Source organism: Phyllostomus discolor, chromosome 9 (genome assembly GCF_004126475.2).
Source record: "Phyllostomus discolor isolate MPI-MPIP mPhyDis1 chromosome 9, mPhyDis1.pri.v3, whole genome shotgun sequence".
NCBI lineage: Eukaryota > Metazoa > Chordata > Mammalia > Chiroptera > Phyllostomidae > Phyllostomus > Phyllostomus discolor.
This window is the reverse complement of record NC_040911.2, coordinates 96142365-96170334: the sequence shown is the minus strand read 5'-3', so window position 1 is coordinate 96170334 and position 27970 is coordinate 96142365. Positions and strand designations below refer to the sequence as shown.

The 27970-nt window shown below is 40.8% G+C and overlaps 1 protein-coding gene across 14 annotated transcripts in view; it reads right to left on the bottom strand.

The window, feature by feature from the left end:
• Positions 1-73: 73 nt before the first annotated feature.
• The window catches only part of NCOA3 (nuclear receptor coactivator 3), a 96571-nt gene continuing 68674 nt past the window's right edge, over positions 74-27970 (bottom strand). For 5 of the 14 annotated variants that reach the window (XM_036009934.1, XM_036009937.1, XM_036009936.1 and 2 more), the window contains 18 exons: positions 27068-27242; positions 25771-25959; positions 25486-25587; positions 22433-22573; positions 22009-22156; positions 20901-21292; positions 19872-20737; positions 18542-18677; positions 17397-17594; positions 16745-17017; positions 16523-16649; positions 15100-15271; positions 8189-8482; positions 6763-6867; positions 5253-5493; positions 4297-4471; positions 3807-3948; positions 74-3515 (listed from right to left, as the gene is read on the bottom strand). In XM_036009934.1, the coding sequence (XP_035865827.1) occupies positions 3504-3515; positions 3807-3948; positions 4297-4471; positions 5253-5493; positions 6763-6867; positions 8189-8482; positions 15100-15271; positions 16523-16649; positions 16745-17017; positions 17397-17594; positions 18542-18677; positions 19872-20737; positions 20901-21292; positions 22009-22156; positions 22433-22573; positions 25486-25587; positions 25771-25959; positions 27068-27242 (3888 nt within the window). In that variant the 3' untranslated portion in view covers positions 74-3503. The remainder of the gene's footprint in view (positions 3516-3806; positions 3949-4296; positions 4472-5252; positions 5494-6762; positions 6868-8188; positions 8483-15099; positions 15272-16522; positions 16650-16744; positions 17018-17396; positions 17595-18541; positions 18678-19871; positions 20738-20900; positions 21293-22008; positions 22157-22432; positions 22574-25485; positions 25588-25770; positions 25960-27067; positions 27243-27970) is intronic. The other 9 variants (XM_028524721.2, XM_036009944.1, XM_028524719.2 and 6 more) reach the window with 7 other exon arrangements.

Genomic DNA, 27970 nt, shown 5'->3' with positions numbered 1-27970 from the left:
CCTTTTTTTATTTTTTACTCTTAATCCAATGGGATTTTTTTTTAAAAGAAATAAATAAAGCAAGCTCTTAGGCTTCAATTTTAAATAGAAACCTTTATTTACAATGACACCCAAAATGATCGGCGAAACAGTCATAGCTTACCACACAACCATCTCATAAGTTATCCCACGTGGTCTGGAGTCTTTGTGGTGTACAGAATGATTTAGATTTTTAAAAAGCAACATTTAATGTAAACTTGATTGAAATTGAATTCATTCTCAATACTGTAAGTCAATTCCTGAGAATTTAAATATTGCTCTCAGAATGACATTTCCATCTTCTTCAAAATCCCATACATCAGAAAGAAAGAAGAAAGAAGAAAGAGAGAGAGAAGGAAAAACAACACCCTGCGCATTATTAAACAGTCTGCCTCGGGGCTGAGCAGCCACGCCCACTCCTCGCAGCAGCAGGAGATCTCATGGATCCTAGAGGTTTCGCTATGAATTTCCCACTTGTGAACAAAACTCATGGCTTCTGCAAATAAAAAGGGAACTGGACAGGCATATGGGTAACTGGCAATGCATTCTACTACTTTCCAGCTGCATCTCTGGATCAAAGAACTTCTAGGACAGCAAGCCAATTAATTATGTTCTACAGTTCCTCACCCCCTATACCCCCAACTCACCTTGGCAAATATGCTTAAGCAGTCCTGGTGATTGATATTTACACCTTCCCATCAAGATGCACAATTTAGAAAATGGCATCATAATATGAACATTAACCATTTCTATTTGCTTTTTTAAAGGAAGAAACCTATTATCCCCTTTATATCATTTTGATCTTTAAAAAATATATATATCTTTATCTTTGGATTCAGCAAAAAAGTAGGTATACTGGAAATATCTCACATTCTAAAAGCAGAGAAAAGATTACTTATACTGTTCACCCAACAGATATCAAGGTTTAAAAAAGTGGGGGGAGGGGGAGAGGAGAGGTAGGCAGCAGGAGTACAAAGAATTATCCAAAAAAGATAAAAGGGCAGTAAAGGTTAAAAACAAATTATCTGAAAGACTGCACCTATTAAAAGAAAAATAAAAACTTTAAGTTTGTACCAATAAAGTGAACACGTAGAAAATATAAAAACTTATAATAAACATGTTTGTCATATAAAAAGGGATGCTGCTGCCTTTCAGTTAGCATGGAACCAGGACCAAGGGAAAGGATCATAAAACTTTAATTTCTGAAAGTCAGGAAAAGTAAGAGCACCATTCTCTCTCCCCGCGCACACCAGACTGAACGAGAAGGTCCGACGCCCCCGGCACAGCTGTCTGCGAAGGCAGGCGCTCTGACTCCGCTCCGTCCCTCTGCAGACAGGAGGCCATGCTATCTGAAAAGGACAGGCTGTTTCATGGAAGCTGATGGATTTACAATCTTAGATTCATTTTTAATGGGGCAGGCGGGGAGGGGGTGTCAGACTCAAATCCACTCCAGTGGTGGTTCTGGAAATACAGATTTCACTCATTTATAAGCAAGTCAAAGAAATTAAATGATCTTACCTTCAGAGGCACCTAGAAAGATTAGCTTCATGTATATGAAATAAAAATTAACTGGCTCTCACTTATTGCTAGGAAATGACGCCGAAGCTAGCTGAGACATTTGAAATTCATAGCTACTACAAAAACCCAATTTCGTTCAATTGTTTCAACCTAATTAACTAAAGCAGACACAGGGAATTACACCATCTTTTTATCCTATCCCCAGCTGACCAGAACAAGTGTCAGGGAGAAGTGACAGCAGACGGGGGCTGAAGGAGCAGAGGGAGTGAGTGCGAAGGCACTCAAGCTGTAGCTCTGAATCACGCAAAACTGACTTCCTGGGACCGAGTCCCTAAGAGATAACCAGGACACTACTCTCGTTCTCAAGGATGGTGAAAGCAACACGTTAGTGAACGACGAGACGGCTGAGCAGACACCAGAGACCACACATCAAGGATTCTGCTCCTGGGAGCTCAACGTGGGATTCAGGTCCCAGTAGCCCAAACCTTAGCACAATCCTCAAATAGACAGAAAGATCCCACATTTAATTTAAAAAAATTAATTACTATTGTTTAATTTATGGACTGCTTAAATTCCAAGACTCTTTTTTAAATCGAATTGCTTGATCTTTTTAAGTTCTTGACACTTTTTTTCAAAGTTTATTTTCCCCATGTTTATTCTTTCCCTCAAAATTAACAAAGTGCTTAGTTCTGGTAGAAGAATTTTTTTAAAAAATTTAAATGTCTACATCTAAACAAATGATCTCTTTAAAAAGCTTTTAGGTTAAGAGACTGAAAAGAGCGAGGCCTCTAAGGCTGGAGGGAAGGGAGAGCTTTGGACCTCTGTCCCTTCCCCCAGGCCACAAAATCCAGGGACGTCTCTTCTGTTTGTAACCTCACCACACTGAGCTTACTGAAATCAACAATGTTAAATATTTAACTTCACAAACTCTATAAAAATGAGTTGTTGTGACCTACAAAAAAGGTATGTACATATTTTACATAATATAATATTTTAAAGGTCATATTTACAAGAGAAAATCTATTCACAGAAACACTGCAAAATTCTGATTCAGAATGCAGTACCTGGCCTTGGGTTTTCTGCAGTTTATTCTCCAAAAGCATTATTGCTCTACCATATAGGCAAAGGGTGACACCAGCACTTTCAACAACAAGAAAATCACAGTTCTTATCCAACAGATTAGACAAAAACCAGGAATGTGGTTCATCATTCCTCAAGACCTCAAGAATATTGCATTTATCCACTACATTCTAAATAAAGTGCACTCGGCGGCACATTAGCATGTGAAAATTTGCTACTGCTGCAGTTAAATACTGTCATCTCACTTTCCCTTCTACAAAGCCATTTGACATGAAGGAATTCCTGGAGGTGAAGTATGACAAAACGTTAGGGGCAAATGAAAATCCTAGCTAAGGCCCAGGTCAACCAAGAACAGAGTTGGAGCAACTCAACACTATCATTAAAGGAAGAAAATGCAGAAATTCCAACCCTATGGGAGAGAACCACCTGGTGGTGCCAGACACAAATGAAGGCTGGACGATGCTCTTCCTCCATTACTGCAACTAGAGAAACCAGATTTTCTAATCTCTTGATTTTTCCAATGTTCTCTGTTCCATGTCCCACCTACTCTTATCTGAATGACTGGACAGCCAGGCAGACAGAAGGGACAGAGAGTCTTGTGATTACTAACACTCCGTTACCTCCAGAATCATATCCGTAACAGGTAGAATGCCAAAACTCTTTTGAATACCATGACACATTAGGAGGGAAAAAGAAAAAGGTAGGTATCACGCTTCAGCTTTTCAAATCCAGTCCTAGTCAAATGACATCACTTGGAATACCCTTGATGGAGATTCAAAGCTGGTCCTTTCTTCAAAAACAGGTGCCTAGAATGACGACTCTTCACTCCCAATAATCCTAGTGCAGTGTCATTTGTACAGTGATCTTTGGAGGTCCTGGTGTAGACGTCAGCAGTATTTCTGTCAACAACCAGAAGAAATATGCGTGAAACGCTTTGCACAAAAGAATCCGTATGTCTATCCTGATGGCTTGCGACATGGCTCTGGCTGACTGATTCCTCAGACCTCAAATTACCAAAAGTATCTAACTGCCCAATGCCTTCAAACCAAAAATTTTTTCAATGACTGTATTTTCAGGTTTTACATCCAAGTTAAAAAGCCTACCTAGGATTTTAGATTACAGGTGAGGCTTTGGTTCCTTCCAGAGAACAAGAAAAAACCCCTGAGAAAGGAAGGAATAGACCCCCATACCTGATCGGGGCCCATGGGCATGCCAGACATGGGCATGGAGTTCACATTCATCTGCCCCATGGGACCGCTGCTGCCATTCATGTGCACCATGCTGTACGCCGCAGGACTCCCCTGGTGGGCGAACTGCTGCTGGGGAAAGGAACTGCAAAGGAAGTGTGAGATTACCTCCTGGGTCACTTCAGTAACACAGGACATGCACACAGAGACTATCGCGGTTTTGCCAAGTGTCACTGTATTCAGCAAAGAACAACATGAGCGAAGAAACCCCCTGACAGTCTGCCCTCTATTTTTCAAAGCTGTCTGTATTCAATGGTCTCATGGATACAGGCATGGTAGGAAGGATTCACGAAATGGATGAGCCAAATAACACTTTCTAAAATGAACCCAGGCCTTTTGATCTCTCCATTCAAACAGACTTAACTCAAACATGTGGAGATTTCCTAAACTTTTGGCATAGGATATGAATGACTTAAAAGTCCCTGTTACTCACCTGTTCCTGGCCAGGTTTCCTGATGGCCAGCCCTTCATTTCTGAGGACTGATACACAGGTGCGGTCTGAGGGTGCTGCATCATAGGATTCTGGGAGGGACCCATTCTTGATGACATCATTGCACTGGGAGGACTAGATACTCGACCAAAGGCTGGATCTGGTTGTTGTCCCATCCCTTGCAAAAAGAAAGAAGAAAAAAAAATTACAATGCTCAAATGCTACCTCCTCAGACTATTGGCTTTCTATAGTAATTTTAGGTTATTTTTTAAAGGCGGGGGAGGTGAGAAGTCTAAGACACAAAGTGCTACAGGATGCTGCCTGCCGGTTATTCTTGCTTCTCACCAAGATGCCAACTAGAGTGAGAGACTTACTGTAGAAAAACACACTGAGAAGATCACTTGAAGGGTAGTTATTTCCTTGAGCTTTCTGTATAAAAGGGACTCCATGTTACCCAACTCACATCACTCTGTCCCTCTTTCGAGGGCAGAAGAGCTGTTGTCCTGGCTGGCAGGAGTGCATTCTAAAATGTCATCTCCCTAGTAGATACTGCTACCACCCCGAGAGGTATATGCAGTATTGTAATTAACGTGTCAGTCACCAAAACAAGAATTCAAAAGCTCACACAAACACCACTCTCACTGACTCAACCAAGCATCTGGAGACTATAGAGACATGTTGGGGGGTGAACACCTGGTGGTCTTTCTTCCAAATTAAGACGTGGAGAGCAGGAAAAACAAACCTGAAAAAAAATACTCAATGGTGACAGATCATCTACCTCAATTACAATTACCTGTGCAATGCAGGAGGCATTTTTGTTATTTTTAATTAATCTCACTTTTTTGTGAAGAGGGAGTGAACGGTATTTTCATTTGTTTTTAATATGCAACAGAGCTAGTGAATTTCATGTCTTGAGTAAAAGTATCCTCTGAGGCAGACACTTCCACTGTCCAACTTACCGTAGTTTGGTGGGTATGGAAACTGCTGGGGTGGAACCTGTGGAATGGCGGGCCCCGCCAGAACCCCATCCATGCTGGGGGATGCGGTCACGTTGGGGGGTGGGCTGAAGGCCTGGGTCTGCTGCTGTTGCTGCTGCTGCTGCTGCTGCATCATCATCGCCGCCACCCTCTGCTGTCGGAAATGATGACTTAGCAGCTCCCTGCTGCGCTGGGCCACCATCTGGGCGTTAAGAAAGCCCTGCTAACACCCAAGAAGAATGCAATTACACACGTATTTGTGTAATAGCCAGCTGATTTCATGCATACAGTACCCCCTTCTCTGTAATTGCAAAAAACGGGGAAAAGTACAATTCTCACATTGTAAAGGCTTTCTGGCTACTAGAGGAGGTAGGGGGTGAAGATGTGCAGAGTCCCTAGGAACCTAGAAATGATTTGGGGTCAAGAGACATAACCAGACAACTGTCAAGCGTTAAATAGAAAAAACCCCTCAAAGTGAGAGGGTATCGACAGGTACATTTTGAGGACAAACTTTTCAGAAACTATGACATAAAACTACAAGATGAAAGAGGGCAGACTGAGAGTGTATTAGGGAGAAGGGGATTTGAAACAAGAGGGGAGCGGCAATCTACCCCAGGTCTTATCGTTTCTTTAACCCTTCTGAAAGGGGGACAGACGGCAAGGAGAAGCTGTGTGGAGGGGGGTCAGGAGGTGACATGACCAAAGCACTGAACAGGGAAGCTGGCTTGTGCTCCCCCAGCTGGGAGAGAGCATCTCCAAAGGCAAACTTTCCTTATCTCTTTGGAGGGCACCCTAGCTTAGCTTACACAGGATGTCTGATTATCAAGAAAATACAGACTTCAAAGTCTGAAGCACTGAAAAAATCAGTAGTTCAAAGTGGACCTAAGACACTGAAAACTGGGCATTTTCACAGCTGTTTTTTAATAACAACAATTATGAATATTTCAGACCACGGTAAAGGATTTCATGTTATCACCTGCCTCATTCGCATTAAGGAAAATACCTTAATGACAGTCTCCACCTTGGATTGGAGGGACAGAACTTTAGTATCATCCCTCCCACTGTGGGAAACAGGCCATCTCGGGTTATCACTGAGAGGAAGGTTTACTTTCTTCTTTATAGTTCTTTCAATTTCAGGTGTTACCCAGAGAGCATATGGTTTCATAATCCAAACAGAGAAAAGTTTATAGATCATCTTAAATTCCTAAAAAGTGATAGCCGTTTTTACAACATGGCAATTGATCACAAGTGGGAATTAATTTATAAAACACAATTCAGTAGTGTTTATAAAAAAAAAAACATCTCCTCTTCTGATTCTTCCCAGTCACCAGCAAGAGAAAAGAATGAGAAAGTGTGATGGGACCATGGGATGGTTTCTTACACAAGAAACTAGGAATTACTTTAACATTTACTGAAAGCCAACCACAGGCTGCCTCAGACTCTGTGCCAGGCAGAGAGCAGTGGAACTGAACATACAGACACTTGTTCTCACCTGGGAGCTCACCTGGGGCTGCATCATGGGCCTCATCATTGCAGCTGCACCAGCAGTGGGGTTTTCCATTTTCATTTCAAGTGCCTGGCGGCTCTGATTTAAAAACTGGAGAGAAACAGATTAGTTAGGATGCAGTGGAACATGTTAATGAGCCCTAAACAGCTTCCCAAATCCTCAGCCCACCCAGTGAAGTCACGATGATATTTCCAAACCCATTAACGTGGTTAAGTCACATCTAAGCTGAACCAGTACACTTCCCACGCTTCAAAATGTTCATGCTGAAAAGTTCTGGGCTAGCAAGCATTTGAAACTTTATTGTCTGGCATCAGAAGAAAAACATGAAAGTGTAATTTTGCAACTTAAAAAATATCTACAATAGGAACTCAAAAGATTTATGAAGTCAGATGTTATCTGGGATTATTTAGGCCATTGGGGAAACAGCTTTAGTTGGTCAGACTAACATTATCTCTTCCCAGATAAATTTCATTGGGAAGAAACGATAAAATGTAAAACGATACCATGAGCACATTAACACAGCATTTCCTGAGCCCTAAACTGACTTTTAGGACTATTCATGCACTAGAAGCATCTCTGGCTCACTGGATTCTAAACTCACTCACACTTGCCTATTTATATGGTTCATTCTGCCTGGCACTGTATAACTCAGCACACCCAAGATGTAAACAATGTAAATAAGATTAAAGTATTTCTTGGAGATTAAGCAAAGGATGAGAAAAATATGTCTTATCTTGGCATATTAAAAGAGCTCAAGTTTTAGAAAACATATAGAAAGCAGAAATTCCATAAAAAGAATGCTGCCCTGGCTGGTGTGGCTCAGTGGATTGAGAGCCGGCCTACAAACCAAAGGGTCACTGGTTCGATTCCCAGTCAGGGCACATGCCTGGGTTGCAGGCCTGGTCCCCAGTAGGGAGCGTGCGAGAGATAATCACACAATGATGTTGCTCTCCCTTTCTTCCCCTCTCTCTAAAAACAAACAAAACCGAAAAAAATCTAAAATCTAAAATCTAAAAAAACAAAAATGCTGAAATCAAAATGGCTTAAATATTTTGTTAGTACTATTAAGAACTGTTTTTAAAAAGAGGTTATTTACCTCAAGGACTACAAAGTCATCAAGAAATATTCTTCTCACCCAAGAGCAATCCTCTATAACACTGACTTTTTAACCTTTTTAACCATTTACAACAGAATGTTCTTATAAAAAGGAATCGAATTCTAGCGTACCACACCCTAACAAGAAACTATCTGCACAAATAAAATGTTACACAGAAATGAAACCAAAAGGAATTTTGCTAGTTGGCAAGGATAGAGAGCCAGTGACAAGAGCTCCGAAGTACAATCTGAAAACTGAAGAGGAGGGGCCAAAGCCCAAGCCACCTCAGCCAAGGGAGAGCATGTGACTGGTTACCTGCTGGCCCTGCAGCCTCTGCTGAAGCTGCATTCTAAGTTGCTTGGGGGTATTGGTCCGAGGTCTCATGATGTTGGCCCTAGGGTGCATTCCCTGGAGAGGGAAACTGCCTTGCTGGTTCACCTGACTCATCATCGAGTTAAAAGACGGTGACTGTCCCTGAAGATTAAAGCCTCCTTGCATCGGAGGCCCCTGCGCTGGATACGTCGGCCCATACAAGGCTGCCTTCTGATCCATCATTACTGCTGCTTCTTGGCCTTGGAAAACATCCTGTTTGGGCTCCAAAGCTTGTCCCTTAAACATCAAACACATAAATGAACTGTGAGGCACATCTGGGAAAGCAACTGACATCAAATGCTCTAAAGGAAGTAAAAGGCAAGTTAATGTATGTGAACAATGACATTGCGGAGTTCCAAAAGCAAAACCAAGTTTATTATCTGAAGTCCCATGAGGGCACAAACCATGTCCCATCTTTTCACAGCTGTGTCCTGGTGGCCTGGCACAAGGTTTCACAAAAATAGACACTGAAATATTTTCTGAGCCCAGTGTCTGCAATATATTAAGTACCTGGAGAAATACTATGCTCAATGAATTCTAATGTAATTTTAAAAGAATGCTGTTGAAGTTTGCAAAAGTGATTTTGGTGGAGGCTTGTAAATTAACAAAGGCTCACAGCCCCTGGAATATACTCACCTAAAGGTAGTCACCCACTACTATTTGTTGGTGGTGGGCAGTATATATTTATAAGAACCTGTTATGTCCCAGGCATCACTCCTACCAAGGATGTGTACCAAATAATGTCCAACATGTGACAAATAAATAAATAGTACAACAATAGTACAAATAAAAATTCTGAAGGCATCTTGACCAGTGTGGCTCAGCTGTTTAGGTGACATCCCGCAACGCAAAAGGTCTCTGGTTCGATTCCCAGTCAGGGCACGTGGTCCCCGATTGGGGTACATACAAGAGGCAACCAGTTGATGTTTCTCTCCCACTCTTTCTCCCTCCCTTCCCATCGCTCTAAAAATAAATTTAACAATTTTTCTTAAATATTCTAAAGGAGGAAAGAGTCTGCCATGCTAAGAAGAACCTGTCAGGTACTGCATTCACCCGTATATTCTTATCCACAGACAGAGAATGCCATGTGTGCAGCGCACACCCTCACCGAGGCTTGCCTGGAAGCATACTGGACCCCACTGGCTTTTCTCCCCCCGCCTTGCCTCTCCATGAGGGAGTTCCAGCCCTCTTCTTTTCTCTCACTCCGTTTTCTGCTTCGATGTTCTCATCCACTAGCAACAACTGCCAAATATTTTGTCTCTGGCTCAAATGTCTCCGAAGTCCAATTTTACTTATACATATGCCTACTTAACATCTTTACCTAGGTGTCTCAGGCATCTCAAACGTAACATGCAGAAAACGGTTATGATTCCTAATAGCCTCTCATGCAAAAGCCTGACTCTCGTCCAATTTCTCCTATATTACAATACACGGCATCTCTATCCATCCCGAACTAAAAGCCAGCAATTTCAGCTCTTCACATTCTCCCTGAAAAGCATGTGCATGTACGTGCACGCTTACATAGTCCACCAAGTCCCATCAGTTTTGCCTCCTTATCATATGGTGAATTCTTTCCTTCATTCCATTGCCACAACCTTTTCCAAGACACCATTCAGGCTCTTGTAGTAACTGGCATCTGTGCTTCTACACTGTCCCATCACACCAATTCCCTTCTTCAGACAGCAATCTGTAGTATCTTCTTATTCCTGTTATCCTCACTCAAAAACATGCTTACTGATTTTAGAGAAAAAGGGAGGGAGAGAGGGAGAGGGAAAGAAACACTGATGTGACAGAGAAATATTGATTAGCTGCCTCTGACACGTGCCCCAAATGGGGACTGAACCGCAACCCAGGCATGTGCCCTGACCGGGAATCAAACCCGCAACCCTTTCGTTTTCAGGAGAACACTCCAACCAACTGAGCCACACCAGTCAGGGCTGCCATATGTTTTCATAAAGAAAACTTATACAGTAAAAAATACTCTAAGTCTAACGTGGCAGACTGATCATGCACATTTACCAACTTTCTCTTGCTAACCCTACTAAAATAATAGCAAATAATGTGAACAGTATCCACTGAACAATGAGAGTAAGAAAGGCTAAGGAGATCCAATTGTTCAGTGGGCACCTGAAAGACAGAAAGTGAAAGGTGAAGCACTGGGTTGGCCAAAAAAGTTGGGTTAGGTTTTTCCGTAAGATTTAGTAGAGCTTAGCTATTTTAATTTCATTCAAAACAATTCTGTTAGATTGTATTATGGCAGCTGTCATATCAGGGTGCTGTAAAAAAATACCAAAATTGTTGAATTTTTGTGTAGCCATTTTAATATTGAAGATGGAAGAAAATATGCAATATTTTCAGCATAGTATGTTTATTATTTCAAGAAAGGTAAAAACACAACAGAAATGCAAAAGAAGATTTGTGCGGTGTATGGAGAAGATGCTATAGCATTCAAACATGTCAAAAGAGGTTGGCGAAGTTTCATGCTGGAGATTTCTCACTGGATGATGCTCCATGGTCAGGTAGCCAGTTTGAAGCTGGGAGCAATCAAATCGAGACCTTGAGATCAATCACTGTTATACCACATGGGAGATGGCTGACATACTCAAAATATCCAAGTCAACAGTTATTGGTGAAAAGAAAAATGTCTTTTATTTTATGGGGAAAGAAACCTTATGGGCTTTTTTGGCCAACCCAGGAACTCAAAAGAGCAGAGAAACTGAGACCCGTGAGCCTGAGCACTGAGCGAGCACTGAGCGGACCTCTCACACGAGCGCTGATGGGAGCCTTCCCTGGGACAGCAGAGGGTCAGGCACACGCCCTCACAGGCGGCCGCTCAGGAGTCTGAGTGTAGAGCAAGGGGGCCAGCTCCCTCCCTTCCCTCAGCCTGCTCCCCAGCTCCACACAGCCGAATAGCTGTGCCTTCTATCTACTCCCCCAAGGGCCTGGATTCAGGGACACCAAGCACAGCAAAGGGCAGGAGCAGGACAGAGACTGGAAACAGGAAATCTTATATATTTATAACTGCTAATAGAATGGTACACCTTAACACTATGGGATCATCAACTTGCTTCTCTAGCCCAGCTCCCAAAATGCAACCAGGCAATAAAAAAATTCCAGGCAAGAAATGGAGGACCGTCTCTAGAAAAACCATGTAGTGAGAGTGGAGGGCAAGGGTGCCCACAAGTCTACATGCTGCAATTTGGGGAGTCCTTAAATAAGACTGATCCTGCTTTTTAATACATCGTTCTTAAATACAGAGAGACAGTTCAGGGTCAGCAGATATTTGATGCTGATACTTCCAACATTAGTGCCTCAAGTTACAAGTACAAAGTAACTTAAAAACAAAGATTAAAAAAAAAACACATACAGAGAATCAACACAACACCCAACATGTCAACAGACATCCTAGAAAGAAAGAAAAACAGGAGAGATAAATTTATTTTTAAAATGATACAAGAAAATGCCCCCAATCAAAAGAAGTATCTGTGTGTCTAACACAGCAGAATGAATGAAACAAGACCCATACCAGATAGGGCCTCATGCAACTTCGGAGAGAAGAAAGGTTCCAAAGGGTACCTTCTCTTCGGAGAGAAGAGTAATTCCAAAGGGAATAAATAGGTCTCACACACGCAGAAAAGGGGTCAGACTGGGCAACAGTGGATGCCAGAAAAATACAGACTTCTTCCCAGACAGGAAATCACTTTCGACCTAGAATTTAATACACAGCCAGGCGTGCAGGGGGTGGGGGGATTTTCAAACATACAAGGACCTAAAACATTGGATCTCATGCAGCAGAGATGAAGAAGGTAACAGAAATTGTGTTTGAAAAAACCCAAAGAGTAAATCAAAAAGGAAAATGACCTAGGATTCAAGAACTGGGGCACCAACATAGGAGAAGAGTGACAATTACTAATCACCAGACCTGCCTCTCAAGGGCCGAATAAAACAGAGGGGCTTAGGAAAGAGGACTATAGGAAAGAAAGAAGGAATTGAAGCGTGTGAACATGTGAAGAAAAAAATAAGAGAAATTTTGTACTTCTGTTGGAGTACCTGGAGAAAAATAGCAGTGAGTGTATAGACAACAAAGCAAATTTTTAAAAAGGCAATTATTCCTGGCTGATGTGGCTCAGTGGAATAAGCACTAGCCTGCAAACCAAAGGGTCACCAGTTAAATTCCCAGTCAGGACACATGCCTGGGTTGCAGGCCAGGTCCCCAATAGGGGCGTGAAAGAGGCAACCACATATTGATGTTTCGCTCCATCTTTTCTCCCTCCCTTCCCCTCTCTCTAAAAATAAAAATTTAAAAAGTCTTTTAAGAAAGGCAATTAATTCACACACACACACACACAACCCTATACAAACTATATCTGAAATCAGTAATGAGTCAAAATAATGTAAATATCGACTACCTATTCAACAAAAGGTGTAATTATACCGGAGGTATAAAGACAGCCCATGTGTATGTAGGAGCTACAGGGGTGTGAGTGCACATTGGGGCAAGGGGGATAAAAACCAACCCACAATTTATCTGAAATTCTAAATACCCAGTAAAGCTTAAAAAATAAAACAATTTTTATTAGCACCAAATGTATTTAACAAGTAAAACCTGATCTGAATTTATAGGAAGAAACACATAATCTCTATATACCCCACTTAGTGTGCCTATTTATGTATCTTGCTGCAGAAGCATTAACATGTTTGATCACTGGCTATGGCCCAAAACTATAGTATTGCTCAAGACTCTACCAGGGGTACCATGTAATGTGTCATATGCATGTATCATTTACCTTTCTAAAATCCAAAATTCCTAAATCCAAAGCACATCTGACCCCAAGGTTCTCAGATGAGAGACTATAAATGTGTCAACTATTATATCAGGAATGCAACAGATACAGAATGAAGTTGATAAAAAGAAACAGCTCCATAAAGCACAGTACTCAGAAATATCACCCAAGTAAACAGCTGAGTTTCACTACCCCTGAGTGAAGTAAATGACCGTGGTTCTTGAGTAAGTATATTCTGTATCACTGTATTTTTAAGTTACAAAGACTACTTTGCTAAAAATAAAAAATTAATTTAAAAGGAAAGGTCTCATCACTCTCCTGCTTAAAATCTTCCAGGGCGCCCCAATGCAGCAGGAAAACCCCAGACTCCTTCAGAGGATGGTTTTGCGCCCCCCACCTTTGTCTCTCTAGCATAATCGCATACCAGTCCCTCTCTGCCCTCCTTCTGGACCCCCCGAGCTCTGTCCTGCTAAAGAACCTTTGAGTTAGCTCTACTTCTTCTGGAATGTTCTTCCCCTAGCTGTTTGCAGAGCTGGCCCCTTCTCTTCCTTCAGGTGTCAGCTTACATGTCATCTCCCCAGAAAAAAGTCTTTCTGGCCATTCAAGTAAGTCCCCAGTTATTCTTTATTTCATCATCTTGGGTCTGAAAACACAAGCATTTTGAAACTGAAGAACAAAACTACAAACTCCCACTAAAAAGAAACTAGAAAAAGTATTTGCAATATATTAGATAAGTTAATAGTCATCCTTCAAATCACAGCTCAAACAAGACTTTTTAGAGGAAAAATTTGACATTCCATGCCCATTAAGAAAAGGCCCCTCTACGATACAGTTTCACAGTATTATATCCTTTTCTCAAAACTGCTATCACACCATGCCTACTTCCAACTGTGTGGTTCCTTGCCTGATGTCTGCCCTGCCCAGTGGGAGGCACGTTTTGGGAGCAGGAACTAATTTGATCACTATGACTCTTCAGCCTCTAATAAAAGACTGACTGGCACAAAGAAGACAAATACTTGTTAAGTGAAAGAATCAACAAATAAATCAATAACTAAACATAAAGTATTATTGCAAATAAAATAAAAATCCCAGCAGAAAACTACTTCAAAACATTTAAATGGCCAAAAAAATGCAGAATACGTTCAATCTTGCAAATCAAAGAAATACAATTTAAAACAAGATTCTTGTTGCCCATCCGCCTGGCAAAGATTTAAGAGAATAATCACGCACAGCAGTGGTTCTGTGACTTGCTCATTCACACCATGTATTTTGTGCACATCTGCTTCCCCAACAAGGACTGAGAAACCCTTAAGGATCTCTCCTGCTTATCCCTGAATGCACAAACCCAACCAGCCTCCCGCTCCACATCCTTTCAATCACACAGTCACTACAAAACATACTCCATTTTGCCGTGGGTAAAGTGCACCCACGTTTTTGTGCACGCTATACACAGGGTTGTTATACCCATGGTATGTAATCATTATACTCATGTATGATGCGTTATTTTTCCCTAAAAATTTTAAGCAAAAAAGTGCTCATTATACACAACAAAATATGGTGCCTGTTTCAAACACACAGATTTGTGAATAGTATGTTTTCATAAGGATGCAGAAGTAACTATGAATAGATGATGGTGCTGGGATAATCACATATTTACCATTATAGATGGGTTTTGTTTAACATAATAAAAAGCTTCCTCCTCAGAATACACACCATTGGCTAGGCAGTAAAGAGAGGTAATTATAAAAATAAGGACTCTTATGTAAACTAATTTTAAAATTTTTAAAAATAAGTAAAATAAAAATGAGAACTCTTAATTAGCCTAAGTAAAAAGCATCATTTTTAAAACTACATGGTAATTTTATTGGATCATTTCTATGGTTGCCTAAAATTTAACACCTTTATAAAATGATAGGTTGCTGGAAGCAGCATCACTTCTAATAAAGCGTATTTCCTCGATTTAATGCTGGTACACACGAAGGCAGAAACAGAAAAGACGACAGCCAGCCTTGTGCACGGCTCCCGAGACGTGCACACACACACTGCTTTCTCCCCATCCCTGCTACCTACCTGATTCACAAGTTCAGGGATGCCCAGAGCTCTGTCAATTTCTTCTAAGCCTGTGGCATCGGTGTTGCTCAAGAGAGTGTGCAGTTGGTCCAGTAATGCTCTTTCATCATTCTGTCCTTCTATGTTAGAAGGTGGCCCAAGGAGATCATCCAGGGAATTCCTAAGAAGTGGCCTAAAAAGAGACTTGCAATCAATCTCAATGGTGCTATTCCTCTTAAAAAAAAATAACCACACGCAATATTTTAATGTGCAAAAATAACTTAAACACTGTAAGCATAAATAATGAACTAGGTAACAGAGTCTAGCAAATGGTATCAACTTAAATTTAAGGCCCACAATTTAAACTCACCAGGCCATCTTCAACCACCATATTTAGCTTAGGCCTCACCTCTCCCACCACCAAAATCTAACTGCTAGACCCCCAGGTATTTGAAGCACAGCAGAGAAGGAGGAGTGCAATTTTCAAGGTCCTACAAGACTAGAGGGGGAAATAGTCAAGTAAGTTGAGAGGAAAAAATAAAAAATAAAAAAAAACAGGAAAAAGGACAGCAAGGTGGCACTACCAATGAACTAAGCCTGAGATTCTCCCAAAGTAACTTTTTGTTACACTTGGCCCACAGAGCTCATGTACTGATGAGCACAATACAAACGCCCACAGCAAGGTGCCCCAGCTCTCCAACACATGACAAAGGCATGGAGCTAGACATTTCTCCTACCTCTGAAAAATCCAGTGATGAAACTAATTGTTCTCTACTGGGTAGGGAAGCACTCAAGTTAATAAATTCATGTGATCATATCACTGACTACTCAATAGATCAATTCCTTTTTTCTTAGCTTAATTTATTATAGCATTCAAGTTAGAACTGACATTGACAGGCAGCCGCCTCCACGCAAATGACTTACTGGCCACGCTAAAGAAAAATGAAATATAAACATAATCCACCATCGTTCTTTTACAAAAAAGAGTGCTATAGTTCACCATCACCAACATCCCTGGAATGTCTTTTTAAAAATGGTGACTTATCCAATCCTGAAAAAGTAACTTTCCATAAAAACTAGACTTATCTTCTGAACACCATTTATCTGTAAAAACGGTACAAATTTACCCCCTCCTCACGGAGGAGGATTATTACATCGAGAGACAGCCACCTCGGAGGGAGGCTCTCGGGTCTGACCTCTTAGGAGTCCTGGCAGCTGAACCACGCAGCTCCGTTTCCTCCCTTCTCCTGCGAGAGCCACCATCATGGCCTCGCCTCGGCCTTGTTTTCACATACAATTATCCCAAGAAATGCCCAGGTGCCCACGAAGTACCTAATTTCAGAGAGTCTGTCTTGTTCTCTTTCAGGCTTGTTCCTGTGCTCTGATCATTTTCTGGATAACCCAATGCTAACATTTTCTACAGAGCCACATAGTAAACCCCCACCTGTTTTGAGCCCCATGGAGACTTTGTTCCATGGACAACATGCCGTCGGGCCAGGAACCCGGTTGGGTCGATGGTGCTGCTTGGCTGTAAGGACCGACACCCATTCCCATGGGAATTTCACTAGGCCCTGGGGGAACAAGAAAGAATAAATTTTTTAAATAATCCAATAGCAAAATTTACCCCACAACATCTAATTTTCTTTGCTGTGAAGGGGATGCTTACGCATTTGAAGCATCTGCTGCTGCTGCTGCTGCTGTTGTTGCTGCTGCTGCTGCTGCAGCATTGGTCTTGCACCTGGAATGCTATTGGACCGAAGAGGCAAGGTGGGCATCGAGCCGCCCAACGTAGGTCTGGGTAAAGAAGCATTATAATCCACTCCTGGTCTTCCCATGGCGGGTGAGCTCATAGGTTCCATTCGGCCGGCCTTTGGGTTTGGTAAGCCCCAGTCTCCCACAGAAGGAGCCTGATTCACGGTCACATTTCTGTTTGGCCCACCTACAACAGGTAGAAATGGTTGGGTCTTCTCCATAGTATAATGAAATCTTTCTTGTATCATATAGGTATGGTCATTTATACACAACATCAGCCATGACCACAAAAAAAGAAAAAAGTGCTTTATCATCCTAAGAATAATTTTTTATGGGCTACTATGTATTCATTACAGGTTAGAAAATGTCTGAGACCAAAAGCCTCCTTAAGAGTTTAAATAACCAAGACACAGAATAAATGAAGCAAATAATTATGAAAGAAACATTATGCTACTTTTATTCAAAAACCTATTACATGAACCAAGTTCTTTAAATGGCTTTAGGTGTTAAATTTGCTTTTCCCAAAAGAGAATTTTATTCACAAATACTAATTAGAAATAACATACCCATATTTGAACCATAGTTTTCCTGACTATCCATCATTCTTGGATTCCCAGGCAACACAGGCTGCTTTGGTAACATGGGGAAAGCGCTGACATTCTTCACGGGAGGACTTGAGCCGACAGACACAGGGCTGTCCAGAGACACCGCGCGGCTGTACGGAGGCCGAACGGGCTGCACAGACTGTGGACTCCTCAACCCTGTTGAAAACACAGAAGCACAACACATGCAGGTATCCTCTGATGGTTCGGTGCATAAGTAATCAAATAAAAGGCATAAATGCTAATACCACCCACCCAAGAATGTCTTTCTTATTAAACAAACACTATCTTCCTTTACAACATAAACACTAAGTACCAAAAAAAAATAAATAAATAAAAACCCACCACCACCCAACCTCATATTCCAAACAAAGTAGAAACGAGAGTCTCAGTGTTGGCTGAAGTAACGGGCAGTGACTTGTAGCCTGATGTGGTTAACTCCTATTCTGTTTCACTTAATACTGAAAATATTACCAATGTTTAAATTCCTGAAGGTTCTTCCCATATGTCTACTTATTAAACGGCTTCTGTTTAAAATTTTACAATGAAGTGTAACCAGATCTATTGCCTTCTAATCAAACAAGAAATAAACCATTCAGATAATTGTGAATTATTGTTTTTCAACTGATATATATATATCTTTATTAAAATGGCAGACAAGGAAGGACAAGGCTATGGAAGCGGCTAGGTGAGAACTGGCAAACACCAAAGGAGAAAGGTCTCACAATGACACGACAAGACGCGGTGAGTGTCAAAGGGCAGGTTTCGAGCTACAGTTGTGGCCGCCTTCTCCTCCAATTCTCTGTGCCCGGGGAGATACATGGCCTCACAGCTACTACTCGTCTGGGCCAACCAAAGATTAACATTTTCCTGTAAGTGCTGTGACTACTAACACCATCAGTTAGAAATGGGAAATTTTTTAAAAGTAGAAAAATGTCCCACAAGTTTTTTTAAAACACATGATTACAAATTAGAGTCAGAAACTGAGAGGCAGAATACGCATTTTGATGTCCTATATGCCAGCTGGACCCTTATTCTTAATGTTACAGTACATACAAGTGTACAGAAAAGTCTAAAAGACAGCAAGAATAAAACTCAATCTTTCTTACCCAAAGAATTAGTTCCGTGAAGCACCTGTTGCTTGGTTCCCAAATTACTCCCATTTGTGGACACAGAATTATTGTAAAAGTCAGAACTAGTCAGATCCCCAAGGATAGCATCTAGGTTATCTAAATCTCCAGGTCCCTGAAAATAAAATTTTAAAAATTAACCTGTGTGCATGACTAGATAAGTACCTGAAATAATTCCCTGCTTAAAGGCTGGCAAATTATGACCCCACCTTGTCTTCTTCCTTGAAAGAACAGTTCAAACTACTAAGATAAATCCCTGGGTTTAGAAGTGCTTTCTAAGGGATATTTCCCGAATTTACATTAGATGTTTAATTCTCAAACTGTAGGATATTTTCCAGCTAACATTAATCAGAATCATTAGCAGACAGAGATGTCTGCATACATACATAATTTCTGAAAACAAGTACAATTAATACTAAAAGCAACCAGCTGATGTTCAATATGATATTCATAGGCATGCTTTAAAAGGGGCTTTTGATCAACAAATTTAGAGAATACTAACTTAAACAAATTTAACACACATCCCAACAGTGGGACTCCTCCAAGACTTTAATTTTCTCAAACACATATTAATGTCTCCCAGAAGTGCTCCTCAAGCAAATTTGGAAAGTGCTTATAAAGAATGTGATTGTGGCCCTGGCTGGCATAGCTCAGTGGATTGAGCGCGGGCTGGGAACTAAAGTGTCCCAGGTTCGATTCCCAGCCAGGGTACATTCATGGGTTGCAGGCCAGAACCCCCAGCAACCGCACATTGAATCTCAATCTCTCTCTCTCTCTCTCTCTCTCTCTCTCTCCCTCTCTCTCTCTCTCTCTCTCTCTCTCTCTCTCTCTCCCCCCTTCCTCCCTTCCCTCTCTAAAAATAAATAAATAAATAAAACCTTAAAAAAAAAAGGATTAAAAAAAAACCCATTAAAAAAAAAAAAGAATGTGATTGTGTACATAAAATCTGACTTTAAATAAAATCACATTTGCTATTGCTTAATACAAAAGTCCCCCCTCAACAAGTTTTTATCATACCCTTAATGACCTCATCTGCTCATTCCAACAGTAAACACACCCATGAGAAATTTCAAATTGGCTACTAACAAGTCAGTCACATTTTAAAGCATATACATGTGATATTTCAAAATTGCATAATATGCTTTACCGATGCCCCCCAAAATCACACAGAAATGACAGCTCAAGATTAACTTCCATTACATAAATCTACAACAGAAGGTAAGAATTTATGTAAAAAACATCGTCTTTCTAACACAGAAATGCAATGATGAAGCAACGACTAAGCTGGAATGTAGAGAGAACAGATTACCTCTTCATTTGCTTCTGTCTTAATTTTAGCGTCCTTCTCCTGGCTCGAGCTGGGAACAGCGGAGCTGCTGCACTGACTCATCTTGTTGTCCACGCCCTCCACCTTGGGTTGTAGTTCTTTAGAGAGAGTGTCACTGGGGTCATCCCTGTCCAGCAGGTATCTAAGTAGGGCATTATTTTCCTTCTTCTTAGGACTTAGTTGCTCCTGCTTGACGTTACCTTCCACACAAAATGTTGTACTACTAGTGTCTTTCCCAGTGGCTTCTGCAGTAATCTTGGCTACTTCAGCTGGTGAGTTCCCATTCTGCAGCAACTTGTGCAAAATCCGGTGCTTCTCTTGTAGCAGTGACCCGTGCATATTGGATGTGGAGGACACTCCAGATGTTGAGGAGGAGACCCCAGAGGGGCTGGTGACACTAATGGAAGAGTCTTTACAACTTGAATCCAGGGGAGAGTTGGTCAAAGAGGAATGACCCCGCTCGTCAGAAGAACAGGTAAGTAACTGCAGTAATTTTTTATGGCCTTTGCTCTCCAGAGGACCCCGTTGATTCTCTGACCCTTCGACAGTGCTCTCCTTACTGTCTTTGTCACTGAGGTGATCCCTGCTATTTGACTGACACACTGAACTCTCCACTGGATTCTGGTCACAATACAAGCCTAAGGGACTCTTCGAATCCTGACTATTCACTTTATTTGGTTGAGTTATATTCATATTGGGAGAGCTGTCCAATTTGGGGCCTGGTGAAGACAGAGTAGACAAAAGAGATGTCCCCACGCCTTCACTGATAGCTTGAAGGGCACTGAGAGAGCTGCTGGAAAAGCTGTGGCTCCCTGTGTTGCCAGAAGATCCCATGGGGGAGTGCACGCCTGCACGTGGAGAAAAATGAGGAAAAGAATTAGACTACCACATGCTAGAACAAAAGAGCACTTAACTCGTCAGAGTGTCTATTATAAAATGAATTAACTTCACAACAATTACAGTGGTATGGAAAGAAAAGAATACGGAAAAAGAAAACGCCACCAGAAATACCTGCAGCAGGAGAAAACTGATGTGAGGCCATCTTCGGACTCCCGCGATTACGAGGAGAAATCATGATACTCTGCTGGCTGGAGCCAAGACCAGGACTCCCATGGGGGGGGCTGCTCATGTTGAGACCATAGCTGTTGTTCTGGTAGGAAGGCGGTGACTGCATGGCTGGCCCAGGGTTCACTGCAGCTATGTTACCGGAAGCCCCGTACCTAGCTCCACTCATTTGCCCTGTGGTGCTGGGGTCAGCCAAGCCATACGTCCTGTTATTCACCATCTGTATTCCTTGGTTTGGTGACATACTCATGCCACCTACCGAACTATTACATCCAGCCACTGGAGGTCTAATGCCTTGTCCAACAGGATTTGGGTTTGGTCTGTACCCATTCTGTTCCCTGCAAACAAAGAAAAAAAAATTATAGGAATGCATTAAAGCCCCGAATCAGATTTTTTAAAAAGGATGAAGTATACCCAGGAGTTTAACTCCTTGGGCGTCATTCTGATACCAAGTAACAATACCAATTTAGATACTGATCAATTATTAGCCTAATAACATACTTTTTAATAAGCTACAAAATCTAAATGAGTGATGCCACCACAGTACTGTGAATGGCCAAAAGCTATGTTAACTGGAATCCCGCCCAGCAGGGCTTTACCAGAGTTGCCATCTATCCAGGGGGTTACCCAGGAGGTGCCTGCCGACTACTCAAGATAATCAGAGTCAACTTTGTGTTGTTACCATTAGCAACAGCAATAGTAACTATTCTTAGTCTACCTTCAAATTTTAAATTCAATCCTTAAAGCAATGTGATATAGCACTAGAAATGAAAAGCAACAGAGGTAGCCAGATTTTATATGCTCTTTTATCCAATAGCCTTCCCATTTCCTAGATTTCCCAGGAAGTAATTATTTAATGAAGAAATACCCATTTTCACTTAAAAATATAACCTTAAAGAAAACATATTGTAATCTAGGAATCTAAACTCACTTTGGCAAATCTGACATCCTTTTTGCTTTTAGTCTTGCTAACTTCCTCTTTTTACTCTAATAACAAAGCACCCTGTGAACACCACTGCGTTTAAGATGAGAACACACAGGAACCTATCATTACCTCTGAAGAAAGTGGGTGGAGACAAAGCCATGCCGATCATTAGTTACCGGATTTCGGAAGAGTTTGCTTTTTGTCTGTGCCGTCACTATAGTCCCATCAGCCAAAGAGAATCGATACACTGGAGTTTCTGCATGGCCATGAATATAAGCTGTTGGGGAAAATATCCCATTACTAACAGCTACAACTGCAAACAGATACATATAGGAGGGGAAAGAAATACATTTCAAATGCAACATTTTCAAAATCCAGATGAAAGATTGGACCTGCACCAAAATTATGAACAAGCTAAACTAAAATGCTCAAAATGCATTTTCCTACCCCGCACACACCAAACATCGAATGCAGTCATGTATATAATCACTGCTTTACAATACACCAAACATGACAACGAACAGTATCAAGAATTAACCCTGAAATTCTTTACCTTCTTGATAGTGACGTTTTTGGGACCATGACTGCCCATCATTAGGACTGAAAAATCTCTGGATACACCTTCGGATTGTATCTTCACAGCCGGGCCTCATAGAGGATCTCAGTGAATTTGTATCTATGTTGACAAGTTTTCCTATTAAATAGACAATAAAAATTTAAATCCAACCTGCAAGTATTTACATGATGCACACTGCATGACTTAGCACTAAAAAATAAAATACACTAAATCTTTGTTCTACCTTCTCTGATCTAAATGCCTGCTATATCCAGAGCTTTCTTCTTGAAGGGCAGAGTCCTACAGGAAACTCTTAAATTAAATGTTGGCTGTAAGAGTGTAAAACACAATTTCTTTTACTTGCTTAATGTACAGAAAATATGTCCAGATAACCTGAGGTTCATTTTCATTTAAAGGGGGAAAAACCAGTAACAGTAAAACTGTTCATACCTGAAGACACTGCCTGTGAAACCATGAAGCAAGAGAAAATACCTGCCTGAACAGCTGGCACGAACACTTCTCCCCATCTCAGAGGTGACTGCATTTGTTAGACACCTAAAATCTAAACTAGGAGGGTTACCCATTCATGGCCACAAATCTGGAAGTTTCTGACAACTTTTGCTTAACATCAAATACACTGAAGAAACAAAATACATATGACTCAAAAATGCTGTAAAATTAAAGTAGGTTTCATGAAGACAGTCTTTAAAAATTGGCTAGGCCTTCTCAAGTTCTGAGCAGTACCAGGTAGATTGCAAGAAAAAAACTCCTTACCCAAAGTAGCCAAAAAAAAAAAAAAAAAACCAACAAGAATAAAAGTGGTTGATCCATTTTCAAAAAATAATTGGTATGGCATGAAAACACCAGCTTTGTGCAATAGAAGAAATACTGGGCAAACACTAATCACAAGGACTTAAGGAACCCAAATTGCCTGCAACGATCTCAAGAGTTGTCCTACTACGGTGAGCTTTGCCTATCTATAGAATATTTAAATTGCATGTAGAAAATGCAAAATAATTAGTGACAATGTCCAGGGCAAAAACTTTGTGACCAACACCCACAACACGGATTTCTGTGACAAAAATGCAACATGGTAAAAAAAAAAAGTGAGACTATGACTAAAGCTCATGTCGATGTAAAGTCTATTAATGATTGTTTTTCTGTTCTGCAGAGACGGCACACAAAAAATGCAACACTCAGATCCAAACAATTTCTTATGCTCAGTACACCAAAAGGTCCACCAAACCCAAAAGATGATGGAAATCATGACACAAGATTAACGAAGTAGTCAATAACTTGGTTCCTGACAGCATGGAAAAGATGTACAAAAAGTTTGCCAATCTATTTATCTTCTCCGTGATATTTTTGCAAGAAAAGTGAAGATGAAGAAAATCAAGTTTGGATTGGAAAAACTAATGGAGGTTCACGGCGAAAGATAGTTCCAGAAAAGCTAAAAAGGCACTAATGCTGGATAAGCTGATGAATATGAGCCACTTGTCCAAAAATCTGTTTAAAATTCAAATCTTCAATGGTGACAAATAAAAATCTTATTATTGGAGGAAAAATGACTAGGTAGAAGAGACAAATGCATTCTAGAAAGTAAACACTTGTGTGCTCTGCCAAGAACTAGAATGATCTATCCTCAACCACCTCCCCTGAACTTAGCCCTGAAAGCCACATGACAAACACAAAATAGATGCTCAGAAAAAAATCATTAAACGCATGAGGGACAGAGGATAAAACCTCTCCAGAGTCCAAAAACAGTACTGTGTTGAGAGCCAACCTCCCAGAAAGAACAGACAGCAAGCGGAAGGTACCAACTATACCTATAGTAAGATGGCTCTCAGATGCTAACCAGACTAAAGTATTTGATTTTTTTCTTGCTTGGTAACTTCTTTTACCATGAATGTATTGCTTCTGTACTAAGGGAAGATACTGATGAGAATTTTTAAAGGTTCTACTCACTAAACTGGTTAGGTAAAGATGTGTTATTTAGTATTTCCAGTAAAGTACTGTTATCTAGGGAGAAAATTCAGACTGACAAATCATAGCAGATGTAGTAAACAAACATTCTAAAAGGATAATACATAAAAATTGTTGTCCTAAGGTTTGATTATCTCAAGCTAAGACAATTTTCAAATAGAAAGAATATTCATCAGTGTAAACAGATTAAGAATTTAGAATACAAGTAACTTTTTTGCTTTTTTTTATATCTGTGAAAATTAATCTCAAGCAGCCTCCAGGTAAGTAACTGAGCCTGGCATAAAATAGTTGATGATTGTGAAAATAGTTATTTTTAACAGTGTACATATCATTTTTATATATGTGTGTGAATATATACATATATAAAGACATATAAAACTATAGTTTTGTTATGTTTATTTAAACCTACTACATTTTATCCAATTATTGAAAGTGCACATGGTGGACACTAAGCAAACAGGTCATGCTCTGAGATCAGGCAGAACTGTCTGCAAATTCTCTTATTAGCCATGACCTTGGACAAGTAACACAACCTCTCCATCACCAGACCTGTTTCCTCATCTCTGAGATGCGTCGTATGTGATAAATGCTTGGTATCACCGTTTAGGTTTAAGGGATCGTGAGGCTGACCCTGAAGGTGAATACAGAAAAACACTGCCCCTGTGTTTCATTTCATCATTGTGCCTTATCAACTACATTGGCTTCAATTCTTTACTCCTGTGGTGAAAAAAAAGGACAGTCCAAGTCTGAAGTTCATGTTGATGTCAAGAATTACTCATGGCCCATATCTTTGAAAATGTATTTCTTTATGAAAAATGGGTTTGAAGTTAGAGAAAAAGTATCAATCTCTGATTTGAAATGCTATTTGGGAAGAACACCAGGTGCTTTCTCTCAAATGCCAAGGGTTTTAGTGAATCTCTCTCAGGCCTGTGTAAGAAATAGAGGAAATAATCTATGCAAAGCATTCATTACAGTGGATGCAGCCTGACAATGCAATCTATAGAAATTAAAGTTAACTTTTCAAAAATTTTCTAAATGAGCAAAATGCATATACACGAAGTTTTTACCTGAAAGATCATGCCTCGTGATAAAGCTCTCAGGGTTGGATGGGAATGCTCTTTCTCCCGTAGTAATGCGGCGTGCCACACAGATCATACAGGACTGCAAATCTACGACAAAAACTTAACCAAGTAAGAAATCTATGGAGCTGTTAAATACACCTATGAAGCTATTAAAATACACAAGGGCATGGAATTCAGTAAGCACTATAACAATGGAATTTACAAAACTGTAAGTTTGACTGCTATTGGTCTGACAAAAGATAAACATCGTATACATGTGATCACTCTTACCTTCCCCCTCCTCCATCATAGCTCGTGGCTGAGACAGGGCAAAGCACTGCATGGTTTCGTATCTCTGGCGCATTTCGGGACTAGTGTTTATGTCTTCCAACATATCATGTGGTGCTTTCATCAGCATACGGCAATTAAACGTATGGCTTTTTTGTCTCTGTGTCTCATTTGTCCAGGCAACTCCATTAACTTTGGAAAATAAATTGAAAGAAGTTTTTTAAAAGAATGGCAATTCAGTCCATGACCATCATCAAAAACTCGAGCTATATTTCCTCATTAGTTTTCCATAGTAACATCTACACTAACACTGCAAGGTGGCAATACAACAGAGTTCCCCTTCATCCACAGTTTCAGTTGTCTGTGGTTGACCATGGTCCAAAACTATTAAATGAAAAATTCCAGAAATAAACAATTCGTAAGTTTTAAACTGTGCCTTCCCACCCCACCCTGCCTGGGACCTGAGGCATCCCTCCGTCCTGCATAGCCATGCCGTACGTTCTACCCACCTGCTGGTCACTTCATAGCTCTGTCGGTTATCAGATCAAGTGGCTCAGTAGCAGTCCTTGCGTTCAAGTAACCCTTACTCTACTTAGTAACGGCCCCAAAATGCGAGAGCAGTGACACTGACAATTTGGATATGCCAAAGGGAAGATATAAAATACTTCCTTGCCCTCACCAGTGTGACTCAGTTGGTTGAAGCATCAGCCCGAAGACCAGAAAGGTCGTGGCTTTGATTCCCAGTCAGGGAACATACCCAAGTTGCAGGTTCGATCCCCAGCCAGGGCACATACAAGAAGGCAACCAGTCAATGTTTCTGTTTCACAGCTCAATCTCTGTCTCTCCCGCTCCCCTCCTCCCCCATCTTGTCTAAAAGCAATTTTTTAAAAAAGTCCTTGGGTGAGGATAAAAAATAATAATAAAATAGAATGCTTCCTTTAAGTGAAAAAGGCATGTGTGCATGTATAGAAAGACAGCATAGTATATATAAGATTTGGTGCTACCCAGTTTCAGGAATCCACCGGGGTCCTGGAACGTACCCCCCGAGAACAAGGGGAGACTACTGTACATAAAACACTGAGATAATCTCAACTGAAACGCAACTCTCCCTGTGTATTTTGGCCATATGACATGCATACCATATTCTAAATTCACAGAGGTAACATCTGAAAATTTTGCTATTAAGCATTTGCCTTTCTATGCAAATTTAATCACTTGGCTTCCTAAAAGGTACATTCAATTTTCTAAGACATGAAAAAAATTTTTCAACTTATTCAGAAAATGTACATTGAAGGCCTACCTGTAGATTTTGGTAAGTTTTTAAGGAAATCCTTTCTGTCTTCTTCATGCAAGATATTGTAGACACTTGTGTTAACCAGGTCTTCTTGCTTATACTGCAGGTACTGTGTGACATTTTCTGACACAAATACAATGTTTCCATCACGATTCACCACAAACAGGAAACCATCCAATGCCTAAAGTAGGAAATGTTAATATTGGATATTATGGACTGCACTATATCCCTACCAAAATTCACATGTTGAACCCCCTAACCCTCAATGAAGACAAGGCTTTCAGGAGGTAATTAAGGTTAAACGAAATCATAAGGGTAGGACTCTAAACTAGTATGGCTGGTGTCCTTACAAGGAGGAAGGGGCAGGGGAGGGGGAGGCAGAGAAAGAGAGAAAGACAAATACAGACACACACACACCCCCGGGGATATACACCCATGAAGACAGATAGAAGGCAGCCATCTACACAAACCAAGGAAAAAGGTCTCAGGGGGAAAAAAAGAAAAACAAGCCTGCTCACACCTTGATCTTGGATTTTCAACCTCCAAAATTGTAAGAAATAAATTTCTGCTGTTTAACCCACCCAATCTGTGGTATTTTATTATGGCGGCCTTAGCAGACTAAAACACCAGCCTTGGTACTAAATAGAATTTTAAAAAACTACTGTTGATGTAACATTAACTGCAAACAACTATCAGGCACCAATTCTACTAACCTTAGCACCATTACTACAGGAATCTATAAAAAATAAAAAGACAGCCCTGGCCAGTGGCTCAGTTGGCTGGAATATCATCCCATACACCAAAAGGTTGTGGGTTTGATTCCTGGTCAGGGAACATACCTAGGTTGTGGGTTCAATCCCCAGTTGGGACACATATGAGAGGCAACCGATGTTTCTCACTTCGGTGTTT